This window comes from Eleutherodactylus coqui, chromosome 12 (genome assembly GCF_035609145.1).
Source record: "Eleutherodactylus coqui strain aEleCoq1 chromosome 12, aEleCoq1.hap1, whole genome shotgun sequence".
Classification (NCBI taxonomy): Eukaryota; Metazoa; Chordata; class Amphibia; order Anura; family Eleutherodactylidae; genus Eleutherodactylus; species Eleutherodactylus coqui.
Genome location: NC_089848.1, coordinates 83,890,670 through 83,918,249, shown reverse-complemented (window position 1 = coordinate 83,918,249; position 27,580 = coordinate 83,890,670). Strand labels below are relative to the sequence as shown.

The following is a 27,580-nucleotide window of genomic DNA, read 5'->3' as shown; positions in this document are numbered from 1 at the left end:
ATAATACCACAAACAAATATAAAAAAAATAAAATAAAGGAGTAATAAAATGAAAATTTAAATGAGAAGAAGGATAAAAAAAAATGTAAAAGTTTTAATGTACACGTGAACAATAATAATTTTGAGGTGAAAACATAAAAATGATTTCAGGCTACATTTAAAATAAATTACATGAAATATTTAAAAATTATTTTGAAATTACGTGAAACATAATAACCTTAGTTTACATGAGTTTTGATATTTTAATTTGTATATGAAAAAGAAAATACCAGTTTTTGGCACTTGGTGTGGAAAGTGGGGGAGGAGTGAATTATGAACCATTTGCCATACATTAGAAACCAGTGCGCAGAAGTCAACAATTAGCAGAGGACGTGTGATATCTGTATTCATTTTTTAGCATATTTAAACATTATGTAACTCAAAGAGAGGTTTCCGGGGTTAGGAAGACATGGCAGCTTTCTTCTAAAAGAAGCGCTACGCCTGTCCATGAGTTGTATCTGGTATTACTGCTAGGTTCCATTAAAGTGGACAGGGCTCAACTGCAATACCACACATAATCTGTTTATGGAAGAAAGCAATGATATTTTTCTAATCTTGTACAACATCTTTAAATGTTATATTTGATAAATAGAGAAGACCAAGGTGAAAAAAATTGAACAAAAAATTGTATCTACTTGTTGGGTCCCCAATGACTGATAGAGTGGGAGACCCAAGTGCCTTGGCTCCACTACTATCATCTCGATCATGGTGAGGAGTTCGTATGGTGTGGTAGTCAACTCTATAGGAGTTACGGAAAGAGCTCTTTGCTCCCACTACTGCTCCATACAACTCCTTCTTGTGGTCTTGCTGGTCATTCGAGGCTGCCCCATTTTAGAAATCAATAGGGATGCTATTAGTCAGACCTCACCAATCTAACATTGATGTCCGTGAGTTAAAAAGCACATGTGCCATGATTTTCAGTATGTCATATAATGCGATTGATGGACTTTTTAGACTTTGTGGCAGATATAAAACTCAACAAATAGTGACAGCAAAAATAATGTAGAATATAACATCCTACAGACTGACCACCAGTAACGGGGGGGGGGGGGGGGGGGGGGGAGGAGAATAATATTCATTCATGTAATATTTAAAAATCTTGGTAATTTCTTTAGGGTTTACATGTATCTACACAGTTATCGAGTAAACTATTTTGGTGATGTCATTTTATTGCTTTGATTTATGGCTCCTTCTTTGAAAAAGGTTTTTTTTTGTACTGTGTGGTTTAAAAAAAATTGATTTTGTTTTATCTTTTCACTTGTTGGACCTTTTTTGGGTAAAAATCAAACCATTTTCTTTGGAAATTTTGAGATTGACTAGAAAACAGAAAAACCACGATACTAGAGGGACTTCCATGGCCAAATTTATGATGTTGGGGATATTTTTTTTTTTAAAGATGGTGAGCAGGGTTACCCAATTTCCCATCTGTGATAAAGTAACAATTTTTGGGCTAACTCTAAAACTAGTTTAAGATGTAACTGTGATATGACTAATTGGATTATTACATTATTATTCAATTATATTAAACAAAATTTAACTTCAAATGAAAATTAGTTATAATCAAAACCATAAAAACTAAATAGGTATCCATGAAAAGAAAACCCAAAATTAAAGTAAGGGTTAAAGGGGTTTTCCAGTTTAGAAGATCCAGTTTTATACATCCTGGAAATTCTGATTAAATAGAGGGGGAACTTCTGCTCACTACCCTAATCTCTTGACCAAAGGGGAGAACAGTTACAAAGAGCATCTTGTGTTCTGGAGGATCTGTCCTATTTCTGCACTGCCCAGGCAACCCATAGATATGAATGGACACTGTGTGATGCTTCATTGTCCCTGGAGGGGCGCTGCAAGGAAATTAAACACTTACTGACAGGTTTCTTCAAAGTTTAGAGCGGATTGTTGGGGCTTCAAGCAGGAGGACACTTGAATGCCCAACGTATTGCCAAGGGAACCTTATGATAAGTAGGAATTGGCCAAAGCATAGAACCCCGTTAAATATCATTAATTATTTCAAAAAATGGCATTTTATTTTTTTAAATTAAAATCAAAGAAATCTTTTTTTTATTTTAATTTTTTTTTTTAATTAAAGAATTAACTTGTAGGAAATCCAGAAGTAGGATGTCCTTAGCAAGTATTTCTGATTGAAATAACTTAAGAGTCCATATTAAATCTACACATGGAGGATAATTGACAAACAAGAGACACAACTTTCGCTAACTAGAAAAGAGCTGATTTATGTACAGATTGTAGATCCCTTCACAAAACTCTACTCTCATACAGATTTTCCTTTTTTTTCTCTTTACACAATTGTTTAATGTCTACTTGGAGCGTCTAGCACAAGACACCATCCCTTATGAAAAGAGGCATTTTCTATGGCAATTCTAGATAAGTGCATAACATGCTGCACTAATATAGTGCAAGTCCTGCCTTACATACAGCAAAACAAGATGTAGGCAAGATTAGGAGAGTTAGAGAAAGTAGAAACGTGGTGTAATTTACAAGTGTGTCATTTCAGAGGGTAATTACTAAAAAATACTGCATTTCAGGACACTGACGCATTTCATGATGTTCTGGCACAAAAAGTTTCAAAATCTGCTTGGTCCTGTGGTCCCATACTTTTCCTAAAGTTCGTACTGAAAACATGTTTGTAAACAGCTCAAGAGTTGCATTTTCTTGAAGACCAGTCTTCTCCATCATAGAGTTATTTACATCGAACCCCAAAATGATGCCACAAACATAAGTTATAGAATGTCCATATTGTGGAGGTCTCAGTGTATGGTATAGGTTCATGCGTATAGATTATATGGGGTTAAGGTCAAGTCTTGCAACAGACCAAAGCCATATGTACATATATTAGAAGACAGTTCCTCGATAAAGTTTTTGGGGTTCAAAAACATTGCATTTCTCTAGACTGTGCTTAAGCTGCCACAATGACGTTAATCCTCACAACATTATTGTGTTGTCCCTTTCCAAAAAGGAATGTATATTCTTTCAAGGTTTTTGTTTTTTTTTTCTTTTACATGTCTGCATCTCCATCATAAGCCAAAGTCAATGGTTTCAGGCGGTTGTTTTGTCTTCTTGGCGGTTTCTTTGGCTTTTTACTGTAAATTACCAAAGAATAAAACAATTTCGATATATTATTTAGACAAACTTAAAAGTACCTGAAGACACATTTTAGTAGAATAGTTACAGAAATTGATTTCTTCCCATTCATATTTTCCTTTTACATTTTTAGGAATTTTGTGACCTTTTTTGTGTATAAATATTTAGTATCTATTTTTTAATTATGTCAAATTTGCACCATATGAACTTTATGATTAATCTTTAAAGAGACCCTCTGGTCTGCCACAAAATTTTGTACATGGACCTGAAGAGGGACTTATGTAACCCTCTATTCATCGTCCATACCGTTGCCCCTCAGATTTGCTGAAGCCCAAGCCCTGTTTTCGGTCTTCCAGTTGGTGCTGCAATCTTCTATCTGATGTACAATATACATTGTTAGTTTGAAGCACTTCACGCTGCTCTATGATTGGTCACATAAGCAGCATTGGCCAATCAGAGAGCAAGTGCAGTGCATCAGTAGTCTAACACACTACCAATACATAGTTTACATTAGGTAGTCATAAGATATCATCAGCCATCTTGGAAGACCAAAAATGGGGCCTGAGAACCAATGGATCGTGGGACAATGGTACAAAAGACAAGCGGCAAGTAATATAATTCCCCTCTTCGGTACCTGGACAGAATTTTGTCCTGGAACCAGAGGGTTACTTTAAGTAGTGCTCTGAAAGAGCTATTCCTCCAGTATAATACTTATTTTAAAAGTTTTTGATCATTTTTTTTACATACAGGTCACAAAATTCTACAATTAATTTATTTTACTATTTTCTAAATACAGAACTGTACTTTTTGTAAGTGTGGAAAAAGTGCTGCAAAGTAAACATTTTTTTTAAATAGAAGGTGTCTGATTGATTCAAAAATTTTTTTGCAGCAGGACAACAACCTGAAACAACCAGCCAATGTCATTAAGAACCATCTTTTGTGTAAGGAAGAACAAGGAGTCCTGGAAGTGATGATATGGCCGCCAAAAGAGCCTTGATCTCAACATCATCCAGCCTGTCTGGTATTACATGAAGAGACAGAAGGATTTGAGCAAGTCTACATCCACAGAAGATCTCCGATTAGTCCTCCAAGAGGTTTGGAACAACCCCCCTGCCGAGTTGCTTCAAAAACTGTGTGCAAGTGTACCTAGAAGAATTGATGCTGTTTTGAATACAAATCACAGAAAAAGGGATATACAAAAAAAAAAATCACAGAAAACGGCCATAAACTTACCAATATACTAATGCAAAATAGGTCAGGTAGAAGCACCAGATCCCTCAGCATGCAGACAGCCAAACTGCTACATGGGGGAGCATTGTACAAGTGCAAAGTACTAATGAACAACCACACACCTTCCTTAGGGCTCGTTGAGACTAGCGCTGTTTTTGCGCACAATAGCTGCAAGAAAAGATTGCGGCTATAGTGCTGTAAAGATCGTGTGAACAGGCTGCTTCCTGCTACTTGAAGTAGCCCGTTCATACGATCTGAGTTGCGTGCTTTCAAGACTCCCATTGGAGCCTATGGAAAGCACACAGCAAAGATAGGACATGTCCTATTCTTGCGCGCACCTCGGAGCTGACGTAAGTTTGCACTTGCATGTCCTATCTTTTATTAGGTGCGCTGACTCGGCGCATCTAACAATAGTCCATGTGAACGCTTCTATAGGAACCTATTGTTTCTTATAGAAGCACGTTCTGTGCGCTGCTAACAGTGCAAAAACATCTGAACGAGCCCTTATACTGAGGGTGGTGGCTCCATAGCACCATACTTGCACATAAACAAAGCATGGAAAAGGGGACCAGGTGTAGATGAGTGAGCATACTCGTTAAGGGACAATACTCGAGCGAGTATCGTCCTTTTCGAGTACTTGCCTGCTCGTCAAAAGATTTGGGTGCCGACGAGGGTGAGCGGTGGGTTGCGGGACTGAGAAGGGGGGAGCGGTGGGTGATAGAGAGAAAGATCCCCCCACCCGTTTCCCCTGCTCTTCCTTGCCGGCACCCGAATCTTTTCTGACGAGCAGGCAGGTACTCGAAAAGGACAATACTCGCTCGAGTATTGTCCCTTAACGAGTATGCACGCTCATCTCTAGTACCAGGCCAAATGATATGTGTAATGCACCATGCAGGCTTACAACCTATTACTGATGCCACATAAGATTTAGCCCAGTGGGCTGCCCTGCACCTCAACGTGGGCTTGTGAGTCCCTGTATTTTGGACAAAATATTAACCAACACCTTGTAATTTATAGGTATTTATGCAGCACACAGTTTGGCTTTAAATGCTGGGGGAGCCCAGGGTGCCAGTGCGGCTCGCTGTTGAGGTTCAGGACAACCTGCCGACCTGAATCATATGTAGCGCCATTAATAGGTTGTAAGCATGCACGACATGTATCATTCGGCCGGTCACTCTTTGTACACCTTATCTATGTACAAGTATAATGCTAAGCAGCTTTCCCCTGTATAAGGGCTCATTCAGCCGAGCGCTATTTTTTCTATAGGTTCCTATAGAAGCGCTCACACGGACGATTGTTAGAAGTGATGAATCAGTGCATATAACAAAGATACAACATGTCGGTTCTAAGGTGCGCGCAAAGATAGGACATCACATATCCTATCTTTGCTGTGTACTTTCTATAGGCTCCTATGGAAGTTTTGAAAGCACGCAGCACGCACCTCGGATTGTGTGAACGGGCTAGTTCACATAGCCTGAAGTAGCCCGTTCACGCAATCTTTTCAGCACTATAGCAGCGTTGTTTTCTTGCTGCTTGGCAGTGCCGTTTTCGCTCTGCTTAGCAGCGCTTCTCTGGATGAGTCCTAAGGGTGCATTCAGACAAGCGTGTGCTTACATAGGTGCACACAAAACCACACATCTATTAAATCCATTGATTCCCTATGGTGTGTTCACATGTCCGTGTTTTACAGGCGTGCAAACACACGTACTTGCAAAACATAGGACATGTGTGCGCCATAGGTCAGTGGTGCATGTCAATATTCCCCAGCAGGGAGTCCCCTTGTCATTGAACACTGTGACAGCACTGTCACAGTGATCAGTGACAAGGGGACTCCCCGCAGGGAGTAAAGAATCCTCTGCCACAGCTGTCACAGCTGTGGCAGAGGATTGCAATGTTCTCCCATTTCTTTCAATGGGACTGGCGCTTCTGCAGTCCTATTGAAAGCAGTGGGTTGCTAGAAAGCCCTGCAGGGATTTTCAAGGGAGGGCTTTAAATAAGCCCTTGTAGAATGTGTTAAAAATAAAAAAATATATATACTTACCTCTCCTCAGCTGCCGGGACTCAGGTGCGTCTAGTCTGTCTTCGCCCTGCACTGCTTTGAAACGCTTTCAGCAGGCAGGGATTTAAAATCCCTGCCTGCTGAAAGGGCTGTATGTGAATGGCTGAACGCTCAACCAATCACATGCAGCACTCAGCCATTCATTGAATGACAGCTGAGTGCTGCCTGTGATTGGTCACAGCACTCAACCAATCACAGGCAGCGCTTGGCCATTCATTGAATTCAATGGAATGATTTTTACACACATTCTATGGGTGATCTTCAGGGAAGGGCGTATATTTAAAGCCCTTCCCAGAAAATCCCTGCAGAGCTTACCGGCAGCCCAATGCTTTCAATGGGACTGCAGAAGCGCCGGTCCCATTGAAAGCAATAGAAGAACATCGCGATCCCCTGCCACAGCTGTGACAGGGGATTCTTTACTCCCCTGCTGTCAGTGTCCCCAGTGCTGTCACAGTGTTCAGTGACAAGGGGGCTCCCCGTAGGGAATATTTACACAGCATGACAGAGAGGTGAGTGTGTGTGTGTGTGTGTGTGTGTGTGTGTGTGTGTGTGTATGTATGTATGTATGTATGTATGTATGTATGTATGTATGTATGTATGTATATATATATATATATATATATATATATATATATATATATATATAGAAATTTTTTTTTTACACAAACCATTGATGATTTTCAGGGTAGAGCTTATATTTCAAGCCCTTCCCTGAAAATCACTGCAGGGGTGCCGGCATCCTATTGCATTCAATGGGGCCGCCGGCAGCAGCTGCGGCCCCATTGAAAGCAATGCTGCACGGACCTGCATTAACGCATGTTTGTGCACATATGTGGGCGCACGGTTTTGTGCGCACCTATATATGCATACGCTCGTCTGAATGCACTCTTATGGAAGGTGTGTGAGTGACTGTTTATCGTTACTTTGCACCTGTGCATTGCTCCTCCATTTAGCAGTTTGGCTATCTGTATGCTTAGGGATGTGGTGCTTCTATTTGGCATTAGTATATTGGGAAGTATATGGTCGCTTCCTGTGACTGTTTTGAATACAAAAGCAAAATATATATATTGATTTGATTTTGTTTTCTCTTTTGTTCATTCACTTTGTATTTTGTTAATTGACAAAACAACTATTAACACTTCTATTTTTTAAAACATTCATACTTTGCAGCATTTTTTCCACACCTGCCTAACACTTTTGCACAGTACTGTAGGTTTATAATTAGTCTGTAGTGCTTCAATGAATGCCAGAAAAACATTTGTCATATTGCGGAGAATTTTTGAAATATTATATATATATATATATATACACCGTATATTCCGGCGTATAAGGCGATGGGGCGTATAAGATGACCCCCCAACTGTCGCCTTATACTCCTGGAATACGGTGTAAAAAAAAAAAAAAAAAGCAGTACTCCCCTCCCCTGGCATTCTGCGGCACTGCTGCAGGCTGTCGCTCTCTCCTCGTCCCCGACAGAGCATTGCTTTCTGGATGCAGGGCTTGAAATCCCGGCCTCCAGAAAGCTAATGCTGTGATTGGCTAACTCACGGGGCATCAGCCAATCACAGCCATTTAAAATTGAAAGGCTGTGATTGGTTGACCCCGCGTGGCGTCAACCAATCACAGCCATTCAATGATGTCATTGAATGGCTGTGATTGGCTGACTGTGCGTGAGTTAGCCAATCACAGCATTAGCTTTCTGGAGGCAGGGATTTCAAGCCCCGCATCCAGAAAGCAATGCTCTGTCAGGGACTAGGAGGGAGCGACAGCCTGCAGCAGTGCCACAGAACGCCGGGGAAGGTGAGTACTGTTTTTTTTTTTTGACACTTTCTTTTTTTGGTATAGCCGGCATATAAGACGACCCCCGACTGCAGAGCAGATTTTTCGGGGTTAAAAGGTCGTCTTATACGCCGGAATATACGGTATTACAAAATTATAGTTACATACTATAAATATAAAATATTATAACATAATCAAGAACAGTTACGTTAAAAATAATATGTAAGGCTATAGGTTAGCGTTATATAGATTTAATTCTCTAAAATAAGTAGGGAACAGGGCTCACATAGTAATGCTGTAATCATATACAGAGAAATATATACAAATATATATGAAATATATAAAATGTTAACTACTGTGTTTCCCCGAATATAAGCCCTACCCAGATAATAAGCACTCCCCCCCCAAAAAAGCCCTAGCTACACTAGATAAAAAAACAGCAATACAAACCTAGCCGGCGGTGTCTGGGTCCCTTGAACTAGTCTCCGGCGCTGCGGCAGGCTACTGTGTTCTCCACGTTGACATTTACTTCCTGGTAATGAGGCTTTCAATACCAAGCGAGTGCTGTGATTGGCTGAGCCAGTGGCGCTCGTGATCCAATCAGAGCCAGCGCTTGATCATTCACAGCCACAGTGAATGACATCGCTGAATGGCTGTGATTGGTTCATTGATCGCCGCCTCTGATTGGCTGAGCCAGCGGCGCTCGTGATCCAATCGAAGCGCTTGTTTGCTGAAGGCGGGTATTCAAAGCCCTATTAGTTACCAGGAAGAGACTACTGTCAGCACGGAAGACACGGCAGCCTGCCATAGCATTGGAGACCAGCGTGAGGCACTGGGATGCCGTTGGCTAGGTGAGTTTAAGACCCTGCACCTCTTTTGGGGAAAAAATTAATATAAGACAGTGTCTTATTTTCAGGGAAACATAGTATTAGCTGAAAAGAGCCATATAGTAGCATGCAAAAAAAATCTGCAGGACTCTAATATGTTCCTCTATACACCCTTCACAGTTTAGACAAAATTAAAATACTATAGGCTTTATTAATTTACCATTTAAAAGAATATCGACATGCGGGAATAATAAAAAAAAATGTTCCTCTTTACGGGCACACGGTTCAGGCATGCATCACTATACTTTATACAATCTCATGTCAAGTTAGGCAATAACCTGTAGACTCACCAAGCCAGATAGATCATAGAAACCACAAATAATAGCAAAACAAAAGCACCTGCAGCAACCCCATACACCCAGGTCTTCAGCTTCCCATCTGGAAAGAGGGAATGTTAGTTTTGGTTAGTACTAAGCAGTTACCTGGTTTATAATGCATATATCAGATTAGTTGTATTAAAGGGTTAACACAATTTTAGAACTGTCTCTATGTCTTCATTTTTTGTCTGTTTCCTTTCCATTGTCATCCCTACCTGTCTAAAACCCGGCACAGATGACTGTGTGTGTATGTGCAGGCCCATTGAAATAACCAGGGCTAGATCGCATTACCAGAAACAGCCAACGCTCAAGAGTGGCGCTAACCCTACAAAAAACCCATTTCATTTCATATATCCCATTGAGAACAAAGCCCATTGTGATCTTTGGGATTGGAGAAACCATTTTATTTTAGTCTCCCTGCATTCTGTAAAACATTATTTTTATCATTTTTTTGATCTTTTACAGAATGAGTTGTAAAATTTTGATAGCATTTAACTTATTTGTCTTATTATTAGTGGAGCAATGCATACAAAAAATAATTTTGCCTTCATTTAAAGTTTTTGATGTTCTTCACCCACATAAATGACACAATAATTGTGTTTTATGGTTTTACGCTTATTGAGATACCAAATGGATGTTTTACGGTTTAGTGATTACCACTTCATAAAAATGTACCACTTATAGAATGTCATGAAGGACATGGATGGTAAAAAATAAAACAAGAAAGTTTCAAAAATAAGTTAAAAAAATTACAGAACAAAAGAAAAGAAAAAAAAATGATATATATTAAATAAAAAGGAAATAACCCAAAGCCAATGCCAACCTAAATCATCGCCCTATCCACCTAGTAATCTGAGATTATACAAATTATATATTGAAACTGCAAAATAAAACGGCGGACCCATTCTCTACTTTATTTTTACGCAAGTTGAATTATTTAAAATATAAAGAACTATAAATTACACTTTTTTTTTGTATGCATTACCCTTAATAAAATATTTTAAAAAATGAAAAAAAAAAAAAAAAATCAGTGAGAACAGGAATTAAATATAGCACTATCTGATGGGAAAAAACTGCAGCAAAAATAATTTTGTCAAGTCAGGAAAAAAATAGGGCCATAAAATCACCACATGGGTAAAATCACTAAAAAAGTGTCTGGTCCTTTCAGACTGAAACACTCAGGTCTTTAAGGGGTTAAATGGATATTCCCGTTACTTTAGTTGAGTTGTATTCCTTTGCAAAAGTTATAAAACTTATAAATATGTTAGTATAGATTTTACACAGATTTTCTAAAAAAAAGCTATTCCTTCTATGTGCACCTTGTAGATGGTTTTCAACTCATTTCTAATGGTTGTATGTGGTGCCCAGGTATATGCAGTAGTTCCGAAAGCAGCCTCATTCACTGTATACTATGGCTTATACATTGTCCCATGTATGTAAGTGTTTTGCCCTAACACAATGGAAAATTCACAGAGAATTCTGGGATTTTTAGTAGATAGTCACATGACCACTGCTAGGATACACCCCACTCTCTCTCCAGGCCAAGGAACATAGGAGTACTTAAAGGGCTGGAAATTATGGTAAAATATTGGAAAGGGAAGGTAAAGACTAGAGATGAGCGAACGTACTCGTTAAGGTAAACTACTCGAGCGAGTAGTGCCTTATGTGAGTACCTGCCCGCTCGTCTCTAAAGGTTCGGGTGCCGGCGGGGGAGAGCGGTGAGTTGCGGGAGTGAGCAGGGAGGAACAGGGGGAGAGATCTTCCCGCCGTTCCTCCCCACTCTCCCCCACCGCTCCCAGCCCCCCGCCGGCACCCGAATCTTTTGAGATGAGCGGGCAGGTACTCGCATAAGGTACTACTCGCTCGAGTAGTTTACCTTAACGAGTACTCTCGCTCATCTCTAGTAAAGACCATTAAGAGGGCTTTATTTGATATGGACTGGGGAGTTTAAAAATACATTATGCCACTAGAATCTACTTATAAATCACCATTCATATAACATCAACTCAACCATTACTTGGTATTGATCACACAGTGTAAATGTAAAGGTTTCAGGAACGATAGCACTGGCTATTCTATTGCAGTGCCTAGAAGAGATGTCCCTTCCAGCATTGTACTTGGGTTTCTTGGGCCCACCCAATGAGAGAATTTTGAGGGCCACCCTTCATCTATACAGAACATGGATATACACAGAATATGTCATCAATAAGGTCTGATGGGTTATTTGTGACTCATCCCATAAGAAATAGTCACTGATGACTCCATAGTCACTTTAAATGGGGTTGCTTCTGTTGGAGCTTTGAGGGTCATCACTGTAAGTGCCGGGAATCTGCCGTTACTCTAAAGGGTCAATCTGGCCTATATAAGTGCCTTGTCCGAAAGTTTAATACTGAATGACTCTTCTAAATGTATTCAATATGCACAACAAACTAACCATTCTTATGTCACATGATGATGAAATATTCACTTACCTGACCCAAATGGCTGCAAAAACCATGTTCTTCCCCCATAGCCTGCCTGACTACTTGATGGTTGGGTTGGGTTAATGGCTCGGCTTGTTTTAACATCTCCTTTCTTGTCCTCGTTAGTGGGCATAATCACTACAGGAATCAGGGTGCACTGGTCAAGTGTCCCATCGGAGGAGGTGACTTCTGTGTAGCCGTCTTCACATCCGCATGATCCAGACTTAAAAGAAGGGAGGGGAAAAAAAATCTAAATTTTTTGACGGTCTAACTTTTATAGGAAGTTTTAAAACTAGAGCATCTTATTTCTTTGCTGAGATATGAGACCCGAAGTCCGAGGCTGCACAATTGAGGAATACTGGTTACATGTCCTCCTATGGATGATGTATGGATGTAGCAGGACTAGAACACATCCATAGACACACATTGCCCACCATTCAAGTAAGTAAGGATGTATGCATAGATGTGGGTGATGATCTGGATCCACACAAGGTCCCCATGAAAACACAGCACCTATAGGAATGAGATCCGGAGGTCTCTCAGTAGTGCAGCCTCAGGGTTCGGGCCTTTAATTTCATATTACAACATACAGCAAGGATTTGCAAAAAAGTTTCATATTTTTAATATACACCAAATATTTTTCGATCCAAAATTGCTAAATTAAAGGGGTTCCCCAAGACGAATGCTAGGTGTACACTAGCCGTAACTGCGAAATGCACCAAAGAGACCCGGGCACTACTTGCATCAGACAGCAAAAGTACACCAGTCTGTGTGCTGACTGATATATACAGGCACAGCACATTCACATGCATTGGCATGTCCTACTTCTTGTCTGTGTAATGGACAGGTCATGAGTTCTTTCACGCGAACCATTGGCCTGTGCGAAAAAAGATCTATTTGTATAGTCTCTTAGGCCATAATGGGACCATGTGCTGTCTGTAAAAATTACATGGACAGCACACGACCCCAAAATATGCTAATGTGTCAATGGCATAAGATATCCTGTGGATAGGTCATCAACATCACATCAGTGGACGTCCGCCTCTTGCAACCTCATGCAGGTGTTTAAAGAGGCAACCGTACATACCAGGCATGGCGCCATACATTACATAGTGGCTGCACCTGGTATAGCAGCTTAATCCCATTCACCTGAGCTGCTCTTAGAGCATGTGTCCAATGAATGTGATGACACATGCCTGAGAAGAGCCATCAGAGCGCCATGGCTTCTTCAAACAACTGATTGGTAGGGTGTCCCATACAGCGGACCCATACCGATAAGATAAGACCCACACCTGAGGATAGGTCATCCATATTTTAGCTAGGAAAACCCCCTTAAAAATCCAAATTTACTTATTATTGGCCTCGTAAAGTACAGATTCATCATCAGTACCCAAAAATGCCCAGTAGACCCTGGCATCGGTCTAGGTGTGCCTGGCTCTGCTGCCTCCCCGAATATACCGTACATTGCATTGCCTTAGAGTTAACATTTCTTTAAGTATTTAAGACATTACGTAGTAAACATCACCCGCAGCCTAGGATAGCGGGAGGCTAATAGGAAAAGCTATAAAAGAACAGCGAAATTATAAGTTAAGCCATTACACCATTTTGCAGAAATTACAATTTCAGCATTGGGAATTAGACAAGTCATTGATCATACTTATCTGACAATTAACTGCACGCCGGTCCCCAGACAGCATCCTATCAGTTATGGGTTATATAGAAAGTGTTGTAAAACTACTATATAACAGTCATTCCATACCTCGGCACAATACGAGTGCTGCTGGGTACAAGGGGGATTGCACACCCTTTCACTCTCTGGTTTCAGTACTTCAAAACAGCCTCCTAGAGGATGGAAATAGAAACAACCACAATAAAATGTTATAATCTACAATTTATGACTATAATACAATATATAATGGCACCAGCTCATGACGAATACCTCATCTATATGCTCTATTACGGTATATGTATATCTTACAGAGTGCTCATGATCCATGTCTACAGAAAGCTGCTATACAGGCCTAACTCCCATGCTGGTGAGCCCACACCATCATTATAATGTGACTGGCCATTACTCTGCATGAACAGCATAGAATACTGTGTTACCTCTGTAGCAGTTGTGTAACGACCCACACAAATGTGTAATATTTACATAGGGGTATAATTGGAAAAATGTATCAGAAATTGTGCCAAAATATACCATGTACCAAAACTTGGAGCAGCAGAACTGAGCATGCTCATTGGACACTTGTTGATTGGCTGATGCTCAGACTGTAAAGTGCGAATTTTCAGTTGTGTAGTGAGCAGAACTGATGAAGGTGGGGACTGTTCTGGCTGGATGCAGGTATGCGAAGGCTCTGAGCTGGTGGGATGCAATGCTGATGGCATGAAATGAAGAGTGTGAGCAGGGAATAGCATTCTGGCTCCTTAAAACACTGCAAACTTTGGTAAGTATCAGCTGAGACACACAGCACAGCAAACTGTAAGTGAGGCCGACCTCTGAAAAGGACCATAGATGTGCACACAGAGAGGGAGAGCAAGCAAATAGCAAGCAGGCCTGCTGCACCATCTATGGATAGTATTAGGGGGAGTTGGTCTGTAAGAGACCTTCTCCATTGCCTGAGCTCCTGAGGGTCTTCAGCGTATTGATGAGCATGGAAAGCTCCTCATTTTAGGACTGAGATACTTCACAGGGAGAAAATAGAAAAGCAGCTTTCGGAAGTGTATGAGCTTTATTTGCCATATTCTGTATTTCTGTTAGACTGTATTGTTGTAAGCAAAGTATTATTGCCTTGACTCAGATGGTATTACTATTATTTCTGTATTTTCAAACACTTTACGCTTTATTTACTCCATCAGCTGCACTATATCTTGGGACTTGTGCCGCCATACCTCTGTCCGTGATAGCTGCATGGCTGGAAAGCTCTTTCCCCTTCAGTTCCAACTAATTGCTGACTTCTCTAGTGTAGTGAATTCCATAGTACCTCATGAAACCACAATAACACAGTGAGACTCTGTCCAACCAGTGCTGACCGTGCCGAGTGTGTAGGAATGCACCGCTATAACAAGGGGCATGCGTTCATACATTTCCAGGAGGAATTACAGAGTAACAACGCCGTTCTCGGAAAAGGAGTGGAGACATATCCTTCCAACATTCCCTCTAACCATTTATATGTATAGAATAAAACTATATATTTGGAGGATTGAATTAAGATACTGTAAGAATTTACGAAAAACACATGGGAAAGTTGATAATGGTTGAACATTAGCTTAATTGTATTGACAAAAGTAATGAAATGTGAAACAAGATAACAACCTGTCACATTAAAGCCATCCGATCGCTGACACCAAACTATCCGGGAAGATGCTTTCCATGAACTTGTTAACCAAGTGTATTCAAAGCATTGTCCATCTGTAGAGGAAATGGAGACAGGGTTGGATAAGCAGCAGTGTGAGAAAAGAACAAAGATTAGAATATCTATTTAACATTAACTACAGTATATATGTATAAATACATATACCCTATATACACACAGGTGTATAGCTGTGTATGTAGAACCCAATGGGTAATGAAGAAGAAAGAACAACTATGAAAAATCTCTTTACATTACAAAACATGATTACTATTGGGTACTAATCTCATATATTTCTACTAGCTGATATACCCGGCTTCGCCCGAGTTAATTTGATGCAGGTGTTTATCTGTTGTTCGCACAGAAACTTTTATGAAGTCATGGTTACTTTAGAGTAACCGAGGAATAAAACATATATACATATAAAGTGATTCTCCTCAGGCTGCATGTACCGATGTCCCTCTGCAGAATGTGCCACCCCTCCCACTCTCCTCACTTAGGAACTAAAGAATGCTTGTGCCAAATTTCACACTTGTACAACACCAAGAAGTTACATAGGGTGCACTTACTTTTGCACTTAACATTGAATAATCAAGTTGTGACTCCTTTACTTTTCCTATATTAGGACCTAAAGAATGCTTGTGCCAAATGTCACGCTTGTACGACACCAGGAAGTTACATTACACAGGGGTGCACCTACTTTTGCAATCAGCATTGAATAATCGAGTTGTGACCCCTTTACTTTTCCCATTTAGGACCTAAAGAATGGTCATGCTAAATTTCATGTTTGTACAACATCGCAAAGTTAGAGAATTAGATTTGGTACATTACATAGGGGTACCACTACTTTTGCACTATGCATTGAATAATCAAGTTGTGACCCCTTTAATTTTCCTATTTAGGACCTAAAGAATGCTCCTGTTAAATTCCATGCTTGTACGATATCAGCAAGTTAGAGAATTAGTGGTGAGTCAGTCAGTCAGTGAGGGCTTTCACATATATTCCTCCAGTTTTCCGCTCTCCTGCAGACGTATCTACACATCACAGCAAATACAATAAATACAATGTTGTCTACTATATATTTGTAATTTAGGTTCTTACTTTTCTATTGGTTTTCCGAATTATGTACCTATGTTTTATCTTATTTATTCAAGAGAAGGAGGAGGAGGAGAAAGGGGAGGAGGAATAGGAGGAGAAAGAGGAGGGGAAAGGAGAGATTGAAGTGAAATATTTAGATATTGCATAAAAGACCATCGGCAGGCTGGTGAAAAGCTTATTATTATTTCCTATTATATGGTGACTGTATACATTTTATAACCCTGTAGATTCGAGATAGCCAGACTGTTTCACTATTGGATCTTCACTTTATAGGCCTATAGAACATCCTGTGAAGGAGGCCTGGCCCAGCATGGAATCACTCAAGTAAGTTTATAGAAGGTGCAAAGCTGGATTTATAGTGCTGGAGCTCATAAGGTCACCATCATTGGTGGTTGAGCTGTGAACACCTGATCTCCATATAATGTCTGCGATCCATTGTGGTTAATAAAGATCCCTTCCCCATCTTTGTTTTATCTGACATCCCATTGTCCGTAGAAACCATGGTGGCCACTCATGTACCCAACTACAAATATGGAGTTGGTCATCGCAGTGGTTTGTACGCCAGCTTTCCCCTTTGTATGCACAGCTGGAATAATGTAGTTTTGCTATTTAATTCCCCTTTGCATTGTGTGCAATTCACTGTCTCCGGACGAAGGTGCATTCAGGTAAACGTGCGTCCGGGTGTCTATTTCTGTATAAGCTTGGTTTTCTCAGCGGGTTACTACTATAAGCCTGGGTAAGTGGGTAATGTGGTGACTCCCTAGATATATTGTGTAAAGACAAGAAAAAAGATCAACCCCTTTGCACTATTTAACCACCTATAACTAGCTTCTTATGTAGATGATGAAGTGGGGTTCACTTACTTCACTGGGGGATCTGGGATTAGCCATTTCTCCCGGCTCTAGTTTTGCTTTGAGAAGTATAGAACTCATGGTGATCCTTCCTTAGCTTCTTTATTAATAAATTCCCAGGTAGCAGTCAACATTCAGCATAACAAGACACAGACAACGCGTTTCGGGTTTTCAAATACCCCTTTATCAAGCCTAACAATAGTGTGTATTCTTACATTATGCTGAATGTTGACTGCTATGTACCCAGGAAAGAAGATGGCAGAAATGATTAAAATCCGCTTCTCCTTCGGGTTATCAGAGGTGACTGACAGCTGAGAACCCGACCCGCTCCTGCTTGACTGCAGGAGAAGAGGCTTTAATACCGCGCCGTATCTCTGCTATATATATAAAATTTGATTATCTGCTTGTTAGCTTCTTGTTTGGTTGGTCTACAAATATAACGGTCTCTGGTCCTGTAGCGTATGGTACTTTATGTGATCCAGAAGGTATATTGGGGGTGACCCATTTGGATAGCTCATTATTTGGGGATTTAGTAGTAATTCCGATGAGTGTAGTTTAAACAAAGGAAAATTATCCTATTTAATCTATGAGAAAGTCGTGAAAAATACGTTATAACTAAAGTCCCCATACATAACTTGGTGAGACACAATATACAGATGATGTTTTCTCTAGTGTTCCAATTGGCCAGTTACCAATTACTAGAACTAGATCTGTATTCTCTATTACATCATTAATAAAAAAAAACCTTTAGGGCTCATTCACATGGGCGTATTTGGGCAGCGTACTGTACACTAAAGTTTCGGGTGCGTAATATGCAGCAAACAGAACCCATTGAGTTCAATAGGCTCACTGATATGGGCCTATTTTTTTGCAAGACGTGCGAATGCATGAAGAAATACACGGCATGCACTATTTTGGTGCGCATTTGCACGAGGCCAACTGGAGGAAGGGAGTAGCTGATGTTATGTGGAAAATGCATAATTGTCACACTTCAAAACATGGCTTGTTTCGAACACAGAAGGCACCAGTCGGTGTCACAGAGACTGATGCAGCGCATTTCACCCACTGCCCCTGGTTTTCGCCAACCTGCCCTTCTGGTCGCCCACTCTTCTTCTCTTCCAGCTCTATGTCTTCAAGTCCTGCATTCCCCGTGACCCACCACAAGCAATGGCATGAAATCACAACTGTATAACTAGTACCCATGCGATGCCCTTGATTGACCACTAGATGTCAGCAGGATACCAAAACTTACCAAACTGGAAATGTCCTAAAACAAACACACCTGTTCTGCATCACACTGACAGCGAGCAGCCTTCCCTTAAAGGGAAACGGTCTCCGAGCCCCATGCATTAAACTTATGGGTTTAAAGAGCCTAATATACCTGCCCTCCTATTCACTCCCCTGCTGTCCTCTTACAAAGCCGCGTCTGCATGCAGATCACGGACTACATCGGCACAAGGACTTGTCATTCTATGTGCGTACAAGTAGTCTGCATGAAGCCGCATCTTTGCAGGACGATAGTGTGAGAATGTTGAGGAGGGCACGGGCTTCTTCAGATGGGCATATGCGCAACTACGCTCGCCGCTATGGAGCAGATTATCACAGGAACATTTTTTTTTCTTGGACTATTCAAAGTCCGCACCACAAGTTTGAAAAAAAAATTGGAAGATAGGTCCTGCCCCATCTTTCTCGCAGTGATCACTGCATTTTTACGCAGTTACTGTACTTTGTGCCCAGATGCAGATGATTCAAATGGGCGCGGGACTCACCCGTCCCGTGATTTAAAAGGATATGTAATCTGCTTAGTTCAGATATGTTCTTTTTTCTGCAAAACTGCACAGTGTAAAGCATAATTATGCATGTATCGTATTTGCGCACCCCAATAGATTCCTATGGGGCTTTGGTGTGCAAATGCGCACTAAAATTGAGCATGCAGCGTTCTTTACACACAAGCAGATTACATACGGAAAAACGTAAGTGAGAATGAACCCATTGAAATCAATAGGTCCGATGCTCTGTGTATTGCACTTGCACAAATACATCGGTGGGAAGCCACCCTAAGGCCTCATGTCCATAGGGTTCCATATGCGGAATCCCATGCGGAATCTGCCAGCGACCATGCGTAGCTATTTGTGTCTTCTTTCTGCAGATGTGTGTGGACTTGTCGGCCGTTGCACATGCGCAGTATATATATATATTTTTAAATCTCACGCTCTTCCCGCGGAATCCGCAGCCCGTCTGCAATATCAACTGTGGACAGGCTGTGTGTGGGTCCGATGTCTCCCATTGACTTCAATGGAAGCCGTCCGTGTGGGAACTGCAGTAAATGGAGCATGCTGCGATTTTTCATCTACAAGCGGAAACCGCGATTGGTTTCCATTCGTGTGCATGAAGAATCGTTTTTCCATAGCACGCCATGGAGGGTTATTGCTACGAAATCCAGATACGGACCCAATCCTAGATTCCGCAGCAAAAATCTGCTCTTGTGCATGAGGCCTAACACACATGTAAGCTTTCAGCAGCTTCCCGGTGGAGGGGGCTCTCCATGGTTGACTCTGGGGCTAAAGACGATCCAAGTCTACTGACCGCCTGTCTGGTTAGCAGTCCAGAAAGGAACATAGGGGCGGATAAACGGCAGCTGCCCCTCTTGACCCCTCAAACCCCTGGCTGGCAGAGGAGACAAATGAGTTGGAGAGATGACATCTCCGCTCATGCCAAGTCACAGTTGTCAATCCGGGGTAACGGAGCAGCTGGATCATCTGGGGTCTTCCAACTGGGACTTCACTTAACAATACCATATAAAAAAGAAGAACACCTTATGTAAACAACGTTACCCCCTTACATACGTCTTTTATGCAGTGAGCGCCCTCTAGTGGTACTTTACCATGTAACTATGACTATGCTGGGAATTTGGAGTTTTCACAAGAGGTTTGTGAGTCATCATAATAGGAGGCTTTACATGAATGTCTTTGCTGTCATGGGCATGCATTACCTGAACACTTCACATACCATGACAGGGTTTGGATTCGAAGGCTTGTTCTGGGCACAAGTGTTGGTTTTCCAATTCTTGGATTATTACTGCTCTCGATCGTACTTTAACTCCTCCGAAACCGAGATCTTGTCTATTGACACAAGTCAACTGGCATGAACTCCATTCAGACCATTCATTTAAGTAGCAGTCCCCTATGGGAAGTAAATGGATGATAAAGTATCTCAGGTTAACCTGTGAGGTAAGGGCAGAAGAGCAGCTATTGCAGGCGTAGTACCTCTGCGCTTGAGTTGGGCCCCAAAGACCCCCTTTACCCAATGAGAAGTCATCAGTAGTATAAATGGCACATGTTAGATGGGGACCTGTTACAAATCTTACATCGGGTCCCATAAACACCACATTGCTTCTGGATAAGAGAGAGTAACTTAAAGGAATCAAAAAAAAACCTCTTTAACCCCGTAATGACACAGGATGTATCGTTATGTCATGGAAAATCGAGGTTTCTATGGTGGAGGATCAGGGGTCGATCCCGCCCCATCCAATGCAGGTGCCGGCTGTTTCTTAGATCTAACTCCTGCCAGCAACAGCTGCAATCAGCACTCATGCGGATCGCATCTGTTAACCCTTTTAATTCTGACAGCAGCATTTAAATGCCCAGATCAGAGCCAAGGGGTCCCGAATAGCCTCCAACGATGAAATCCCAGGGTGGTGTCTTGTTGCTATAACAGCCAAAGGCCTGTTCTTTTGTATCAGCCTTGAAACAGTAAAATGCCTCTTTAAACCTTAAAAGGATTGTGTGGTTTCAAGATAAACATTTTTAAGGGCTGGGCAGGAGTCAAAGAAAAACAGAGCAAAGTATACTCACCTGTTTTTGCCACAGAGGTCACCTGACTTCCCGCAGGGGAGGACAGGGACGGGGCAGTGAAGACAGGCGAGTATGCCTAATTTTTTTATTTTAACTCATGCCTAGTCCTTAAAATTTTTTATCATGAAACCACACCCCCCTTTTAATAAAGCAGCCAATAATAACAACTGATTCTGTCTTATTCTAAATAGTTCCAGAATTTAAGCTGATTAATTTCGTAATGATCAGAGCTTTGATTTTCTGATATACTGCAAATCCTCTGCACAGAACTTGAGTCAAGGGCCATTTACACGGGACGAGTGTTGGGCAAGCGATGCCCAACACTCATCCCCGCACATAGTCTCTCTCGTGCTTCTGCACGGGAGCTAGTATCGCTGGCTCACAGCAGGGCGGCTGGAGGAGATTTCACTCCTCGCTCCCCCCTGCCCCTCTCCATTGACTTAACATAGCAGCCATTCAGTAATGAAAGGCTGCTATTTACACTGAGTGATCAGCGTTCAGCTCATCAGCATAAACGATAGACGATGAGCTGATTGCTGCTCGTTCAGTGTAAATAGCAGCCGTTCAGTACTGAATGGCCGCTATGTTAAGTCAATGGAGAGGGGCGGGGGGGGGGGGGAGCGTGAGGAGTGAAATCTTCTCCAGTCGCCCCGCTGTTAGCCAGTGATACTGGCCCCCGTCCAGGTGCATGGGAGCTGGTATGTGTGGGGTTGAGTGTCTGGTATCCTTTGCCCAACACTGGTCCCGTGTTAAAAGCTATAGACCTCTTTGAGGGTTTTTTTTTTACTTCAATGCATGTATTTTGGGCTGATAATCATTTTTGTAATAGGGTTAGAATAGAAATTTGCACCCTTTGTCTTTTGAAGCTTCTAATTCTGACTGTATATAGGGATTGTAGTCCTAGCAGGAGATCCATCAGTGTGCTGCACTGACAGGCCAATTATCTCGCCTCTCCTGCACTTTTAATCAGCTAATTTATGACCATAAAAAAGATAAACTTTGTTGTGGTCTTAAATTAGAAGAAGCAGAAGAGAGCAGAGGGAAACTAAGCCTTCAGTCCAGCCTCACTGACGAATTTCCTATTGAGACTCAAGCTCCATTTACACGCAAAGATGATCGCTCAAAATTCGTTCCAAAGATAGCTCGAATGACAGTTTTGAGTGATCATTTTGCATAAACTACTAATGGGCACTAATGCCCATTAGCAGATTTATTTGCATGCAAATGAACCTCCCTTTGCTGTATGCAGATAACAGCGGATGCTCTGTTGTATGCATACAGCTCCATTGTTCTCCAGTGGTACAGCAGCTGAAACAATGTCATCAGTGCTCCCCGCGGAGAAACACAGCGTGCGGTCCCTGCTATCAGCTGGCTGGTTGAATGATGGTTTTTATGCTGAACTAAAAATCATCGTTCGGCAGAAAAGCAAATGACAGTAGCATTTACATGCAAAGATTATCGCTCAAAAGACATTGTTTGAACTAATTTTGAGTGATAATCGTTGTGTGCAAATGGAGCTTTAGACTGCAATGTCTATATACAATGATATGTAGAAGCTGCAGAAGGCAAACAGTGCAAAATGTTTAACTGAACCCTATTGTGAAAATGATTGTCAGCCCAACATACATACATTTAAGTGAAATGAGAAAAAGGTTTCCCCCATATTCATAGTCTTTAACCCTTTCCAATCCACTGTCTGACATCTTCCTACATTCTGATTAAAGCTTGTACAGCTCCAATGTCAAAAGACATCCGACAGGGTATTCTTACAGTCTATTGCCAGCCACTCCACTGTTGGAGCCTCTCTGGTGCACACATACTAGCCTTAGCCAGCAGATGGCACCCTTGTATAACAGCAAAAAGAGAAAGCCTTTTAGGAAACCCTGAATCAAAAATTAGATTGGAAAGGGTTAATTCTTTAATTAACCGGGTTGGTGCTACAGGCACAGCTCTTATTGAACTCAACAGAAACTGTGCAGATAGTACCAAATCGGGTCACTGCAATGCTGACTGTGCTACTTGCTTCCAGATCACAGTGGGCCCAGTGATCAATGATCAACGGAAATCTCCAGCAGCAGACTTCCACAGATTAACCTATCCTGAGGATAGATCATCAATATTAAAAGTTCTGGAGAACCACTTTAATTACTGCCTCTGAGCAACGCAACACAACTTTTTATATATTTCGGATGACATAGTCATGCCATAGAGTCAGCAAAAAAAAAATTCAAGACTGCTTCAATGATTATTAAGCAACACACAATACCTGGACAAGGTACAGTGCAGGACTCCTCCAGTACAATGTTACTGTCTCCATCCACAACAAGTTCTATTTCTCCACAAAACTCTTCATCGACCACTTTTCCAGCATCTTCCCGAGATCCATCAAAAACTACACAGGAAATGTTCCTGAATCTGGTGCCTTCACCGCACTGAGCATCCTGGCAAGAAATACAGAATTGGTAGTCAGTGATGTTATATCTGTGCCTGATAGACTAAGGGATGGCTTATCACATCCACTGCCCAAGGGAAAAGTGAGACAGCACCCCAACACCCCAAATTGGAAATGGGGAAGAACTTTATGTTACAAGTGTTATGTACTGCATGGTGCAAGCAGGTTTGGGTCTGGATGTACTATATGTGGGCTCTTTGGGGCAACAGAACCACATGCCCATGGGACCTGGCATCTACCTAGGTCTGTCTAATGGTAATACCAAACTTGTCCAAGAGAGGCACCTCAGACATACATCCCACTCTTCTAAACCACTACTGGTCATACTCTCAAGACAGCACATATAGGACCATGCTTATAATCCCAGACACATTGTAGTGCCCACAGTAGCGGAGTTAGCAAAGTACTGCACATTACTTGTTCTACTCTCCCATGTCTACCACTGTCAGCAGCCAAGAAGTATAGCTATGTCAGCAGCAACCTCATGCGTGCTATATCCTATGGACATGCCTATATAAAGTAACAGCATATTCTGGCCAATAGGATATAATACTGACACGTCTTATTTTGTTGTGGTCTATTGGATCTTAACTAGAAGATTTAGGGGGTGGATAAAAAATATGGAAGCACCATACGAAATGAATGCCTTAAGATGTGAGCATCTACCCGAGCAACACGGTTCCATTGGTCAGGGGTTTGAGTCACTCAGCTGTTGTTACTAGTTGGCTCCTAAAACCACCCAGAGCAGGGCAAGAGGTGAAGTAAATACAAATTTGGTGGGAAATCTCTCAGCCGAGCAGAGCTCAAAAGGGCAGCTCAATGCTAATGATTAAAATCCCATTAATTTTGTATGGTGTTTCCATATTTTTGTCCACCCCCTATATACAATACGGCATGGGGCATTTGGACACATTGTGCTAATAACCACAAGGGACCAATGTGCTTCTGAATTTAAGTGAAATAAACAGGAATAGTTACAGAAATTACCTCCACTGTACACGGAGACCAGCGCCCATACTGCCATCTGTAACACGGCTTGACTGGGCATGGCTTGGATTGCTCCATCTGAGAAGGACAAGGTCTCCCATCTCCTTGGGAAGGCTGGATCACTGTCCTCCTCCGGGTCATCTTCCCTGTGGTGGATACAACCAATTATCAAAATATTTGGAAGCATGGAATGTCAAAATAGAAAAAAATGAATTGGATTACAGATGCCGTTCATCTTAGAAGGGTTGTTCAAGAATTTTAAAAAAGCATCTGTACCACCGAGCGGCAATACCAGACACAACCCGTGGACGGATGTGGCGCTGTTTTTGGAGAAAAGCAGCCCCTTTTTTTATACTGGAAATGCCCTTAATTACACTTAATTATGCACCAGTGAATCTGACAGAATATGTATCATGAAGACAGACCTCTACAGTTAAAAGCAATGTGTGGACACTCACTCAAATACTGGGAGAAAGTCCAAGGAGATGTTGCCATTGGGTGGGTTTGAACCCAGGACTGCAAGGCAACAATGATAACCACTGAGCCACCTCATGCTGTACACAGGTATGTTACTGTTACAAAGTTTTAAAGGGGTCCTCTGGAGCATTTACTATTGATGACTTATCCTCAGGATAGGTCATCAATAGCTTATCAGCAGGGATCTATTATTTGGGATCCCTACCAATCAGCTAATTGGTGGGCCTGTTGTTAGTGCGGAGAGCGTTGGAAACAGATAGCACTGCCTGTATTGCTGTGGTCCAGTTTGGAACTGCATGCATAGACCCCATTGAATTCAATGAGAGCTGTACCTGTAGTATCAAATGGGCAAATTGCAATGCTGACAGCACTATCTGCTTTCAGCACTATCCATACTAACAGTGGGCCTGGGAATCAGCTGATCTGTGGGAATTCTAAGCGGCGTACCCCTGCTGATCAATCCCTTTAAGCAGTGCATCATATATATATCGGCAAAGAGACTCTAAAGACAATGGGTCCCCAAACCCTACTTAAAAGCACATTGGTAGAGCATCATACTGGGTACTACATCACTAATGGTGTTGATTTCTTCGACTAACCATCACTGATGGATAGCAAATTCTATATAGTAGCACAGTGGTATGACATTTGTTAAAACCATAAAAGTAGGTATCCACAATATATTCTTTGCACGCTACAAATTAAAGGGGTTGTTCAAGGTTAGAAAAACATGGCTGCTTTCTTTCAAACAGAGCGTCACCCTTATCCAAAGAGTTGTTGTCTGTGGTATTGCAGCTCCGGTCCACGGAAGAGAATGGGAGCCAAGCTGCAATACCACAGACACAAACCACGGACAAGGGTAGCGTTGTGTTTGGAAGAAAGTAGCCATGTTTTTCTAACCCTAGACAGCCCTTTAACTACTGGACAGCAAGGAACCTAGCAGTCCTATGTAAAAACCGCAGCTGTAGTATTGATATTACAATGGGTCATGGCATATGACCAAATATTATATGCTGACTCTGCTACATCATTATATACCGGTAGTCCTCTGTGGAGGTCATGGTCACCCATTGGTTAAGATTCGGCCTCGTTCATAAGAACGTCTGCTTTTCTGTTGCAGCATTGGACCAGAATAATGGAAGTAATGGTAATTCCGAATGCAGCTGTTGCAGCCGTTCAGAGACCTGCACCAGGCTTCTAAGCCAGACCAGGGTTTGGGTGTGCCCTTGCTTCTCCTGGAGCTGAGGGGTGTGGTAGTGGCTGGAGTGATGTCATCCAGCACCTGGTGCTAACTAGCCAGCTCCTATTTAAACCATGCTGGCTTTGACCTCTGTGCTGGTCAATTCACTGCAGTTCCATGTTGGACAGTGACGGAGCAACATCGTGTGCTGGAAGCTCTGCTGGACAACTAAGACCTTTGCTGTTTTGGTTTGGTTTTGTTTTCCTTTGTTTTGTGCTAGGGCTCCCAGTTAGGGACTGGTCAGTGGCCCAGGTTCGAGTGCGGGCTCGCACTTTTCAGCGTGGTCAGTCTGCCGAGTAGGCAGGGTCCCCTCCCGGGTTAGGGGACGATAGGGAGAGCATCCCCCTTTAGTTTTTGTTTTCCTTTTTGCACAGTTGTGCCTTTCATTTATGTTATCGTGGTTGCACGTTATTGAACGCAACAGCAGCATATGCAAGACACCAACAGCACATGACGGACTCTGACTATAATGGGGTATGTCAGGTTTTTGCTATGATATCCGGGACATTTCACAGGAAAAAATAGTTCTCTATGCTGGGGTATTTTCTCTGACAATTTCGCAGAATCTGCTACGTAGGCTCCGAACAGACCTCCAATGCAGATGTGAGTGAGCCCTGAGTCTAGAATTACGATTTTCCCATTTCAGTTCATCACATCCACTTGGGTTGATGTTCAATACAAACCTGCAAGGCCACAAGCGGCTGAGCACTTAGACCAAGAAGACCAGTCTGAGAGTTGGCAATTAACGGGACATTCAACCACGCAGGACGTGTTCATCTGCCATGTTTTCTCCAACCCGAGCTACAAGGGAAAGGATATTTTAGTATGCTGTATACCCGGAAGGTTTTCTGTAAGGACATCCATATGGCATTTGTAAAGGTCTTACTGTGTAAGTAGTAGGTAAATAATTCAGAGAACACTTACCTCTTCACAGAAGTTCAAGGCCACTGATTTAGCATCACTACGTACACAGTCCAACATCCGGGTCTTGATTCCATTCCCACACACGGCCTTGTCACTTAGCTGACACGTGCTCCAGTCTAAAGAGGCCACAAAGTCATAACGAAGCTTTCAACTTTTGCAGTCATCATTGTTTGTGCAAATTTTTTATGAAGTGCATCTTATAGCTTATACAATCTATATAAATATTAACTGAGTACATACAGTACATTACTTATCCTGTACTGATCCTGAGTTACATCCTGTATTATACTCCAGAGCTGCACTCACTATTCTACTGGTGGAGTCACTGTGTACATACATTACATTACTTATCCGGTACTAATCCTGAGTTACATCCTGTATTATACTCCAGAGCTGCACTCACCATTCTGCTAGTGGAGTCACTGTGTACATACATTACTTATCCTGTACTGATCCTGAGTTACATCCTG

At 41.8% G+C, this 27,580-nt stretch overlaps 1 protein-coding gene across 1 annotated transcript in view; it reads right to left on the bottom strand.

Moving 5' to 3' along the window:
• Positions 1-1,108: 1,108 nt before the first annotated feature.
• The window catches only part of THSD7A (thrombospondin type 1 domain containing 7A), a 266,931-nt gene continuing 240,459 nt past the window's right edge, over positions 1,109-27,580 (bottom strand). Inside the window, exons 20-29 of the mRNA XM_066584966.1 lie at positions 27,111-27,226; positions 26,870-26,987; positions 24,470-24,615; positions 23,297-23,471; positions 20,186-20,359; positions 15,191-15,286; positions 13,634-13,716; positions 11,884-12,097; positions 9,386-9,473; positions 1,109-3,139 (exon numbers count right to left, since the gene is read on the bottom strand). Coding sequence (XP_066441063.1) covers positions 3,055-3,139; positions 9,386-9,473; positions 11,884-12,097; positions 13,634-13,716; positions 15,191-15,286; positions 20,186-20,359; positions 23,297-23,471; positions 24,470-24,615; positions 26,870-26,987; positions 27,111-27,226 — 1,295 coding nt within the window. The 3' untranslated portion in view covers positions 1,109-3,054. The remainder of the gene's footprint in view (positions 3,140-9,385; positions 9,474-11,883; positions 12,098-13,633; positions 13,717-15,190; positions 15,287-20,185; positions 20,360-23,296; positions 23,472-24,469; positions 24,616-26,869; positions 26,988-27,110; positions 27,227-27,580) is intronic.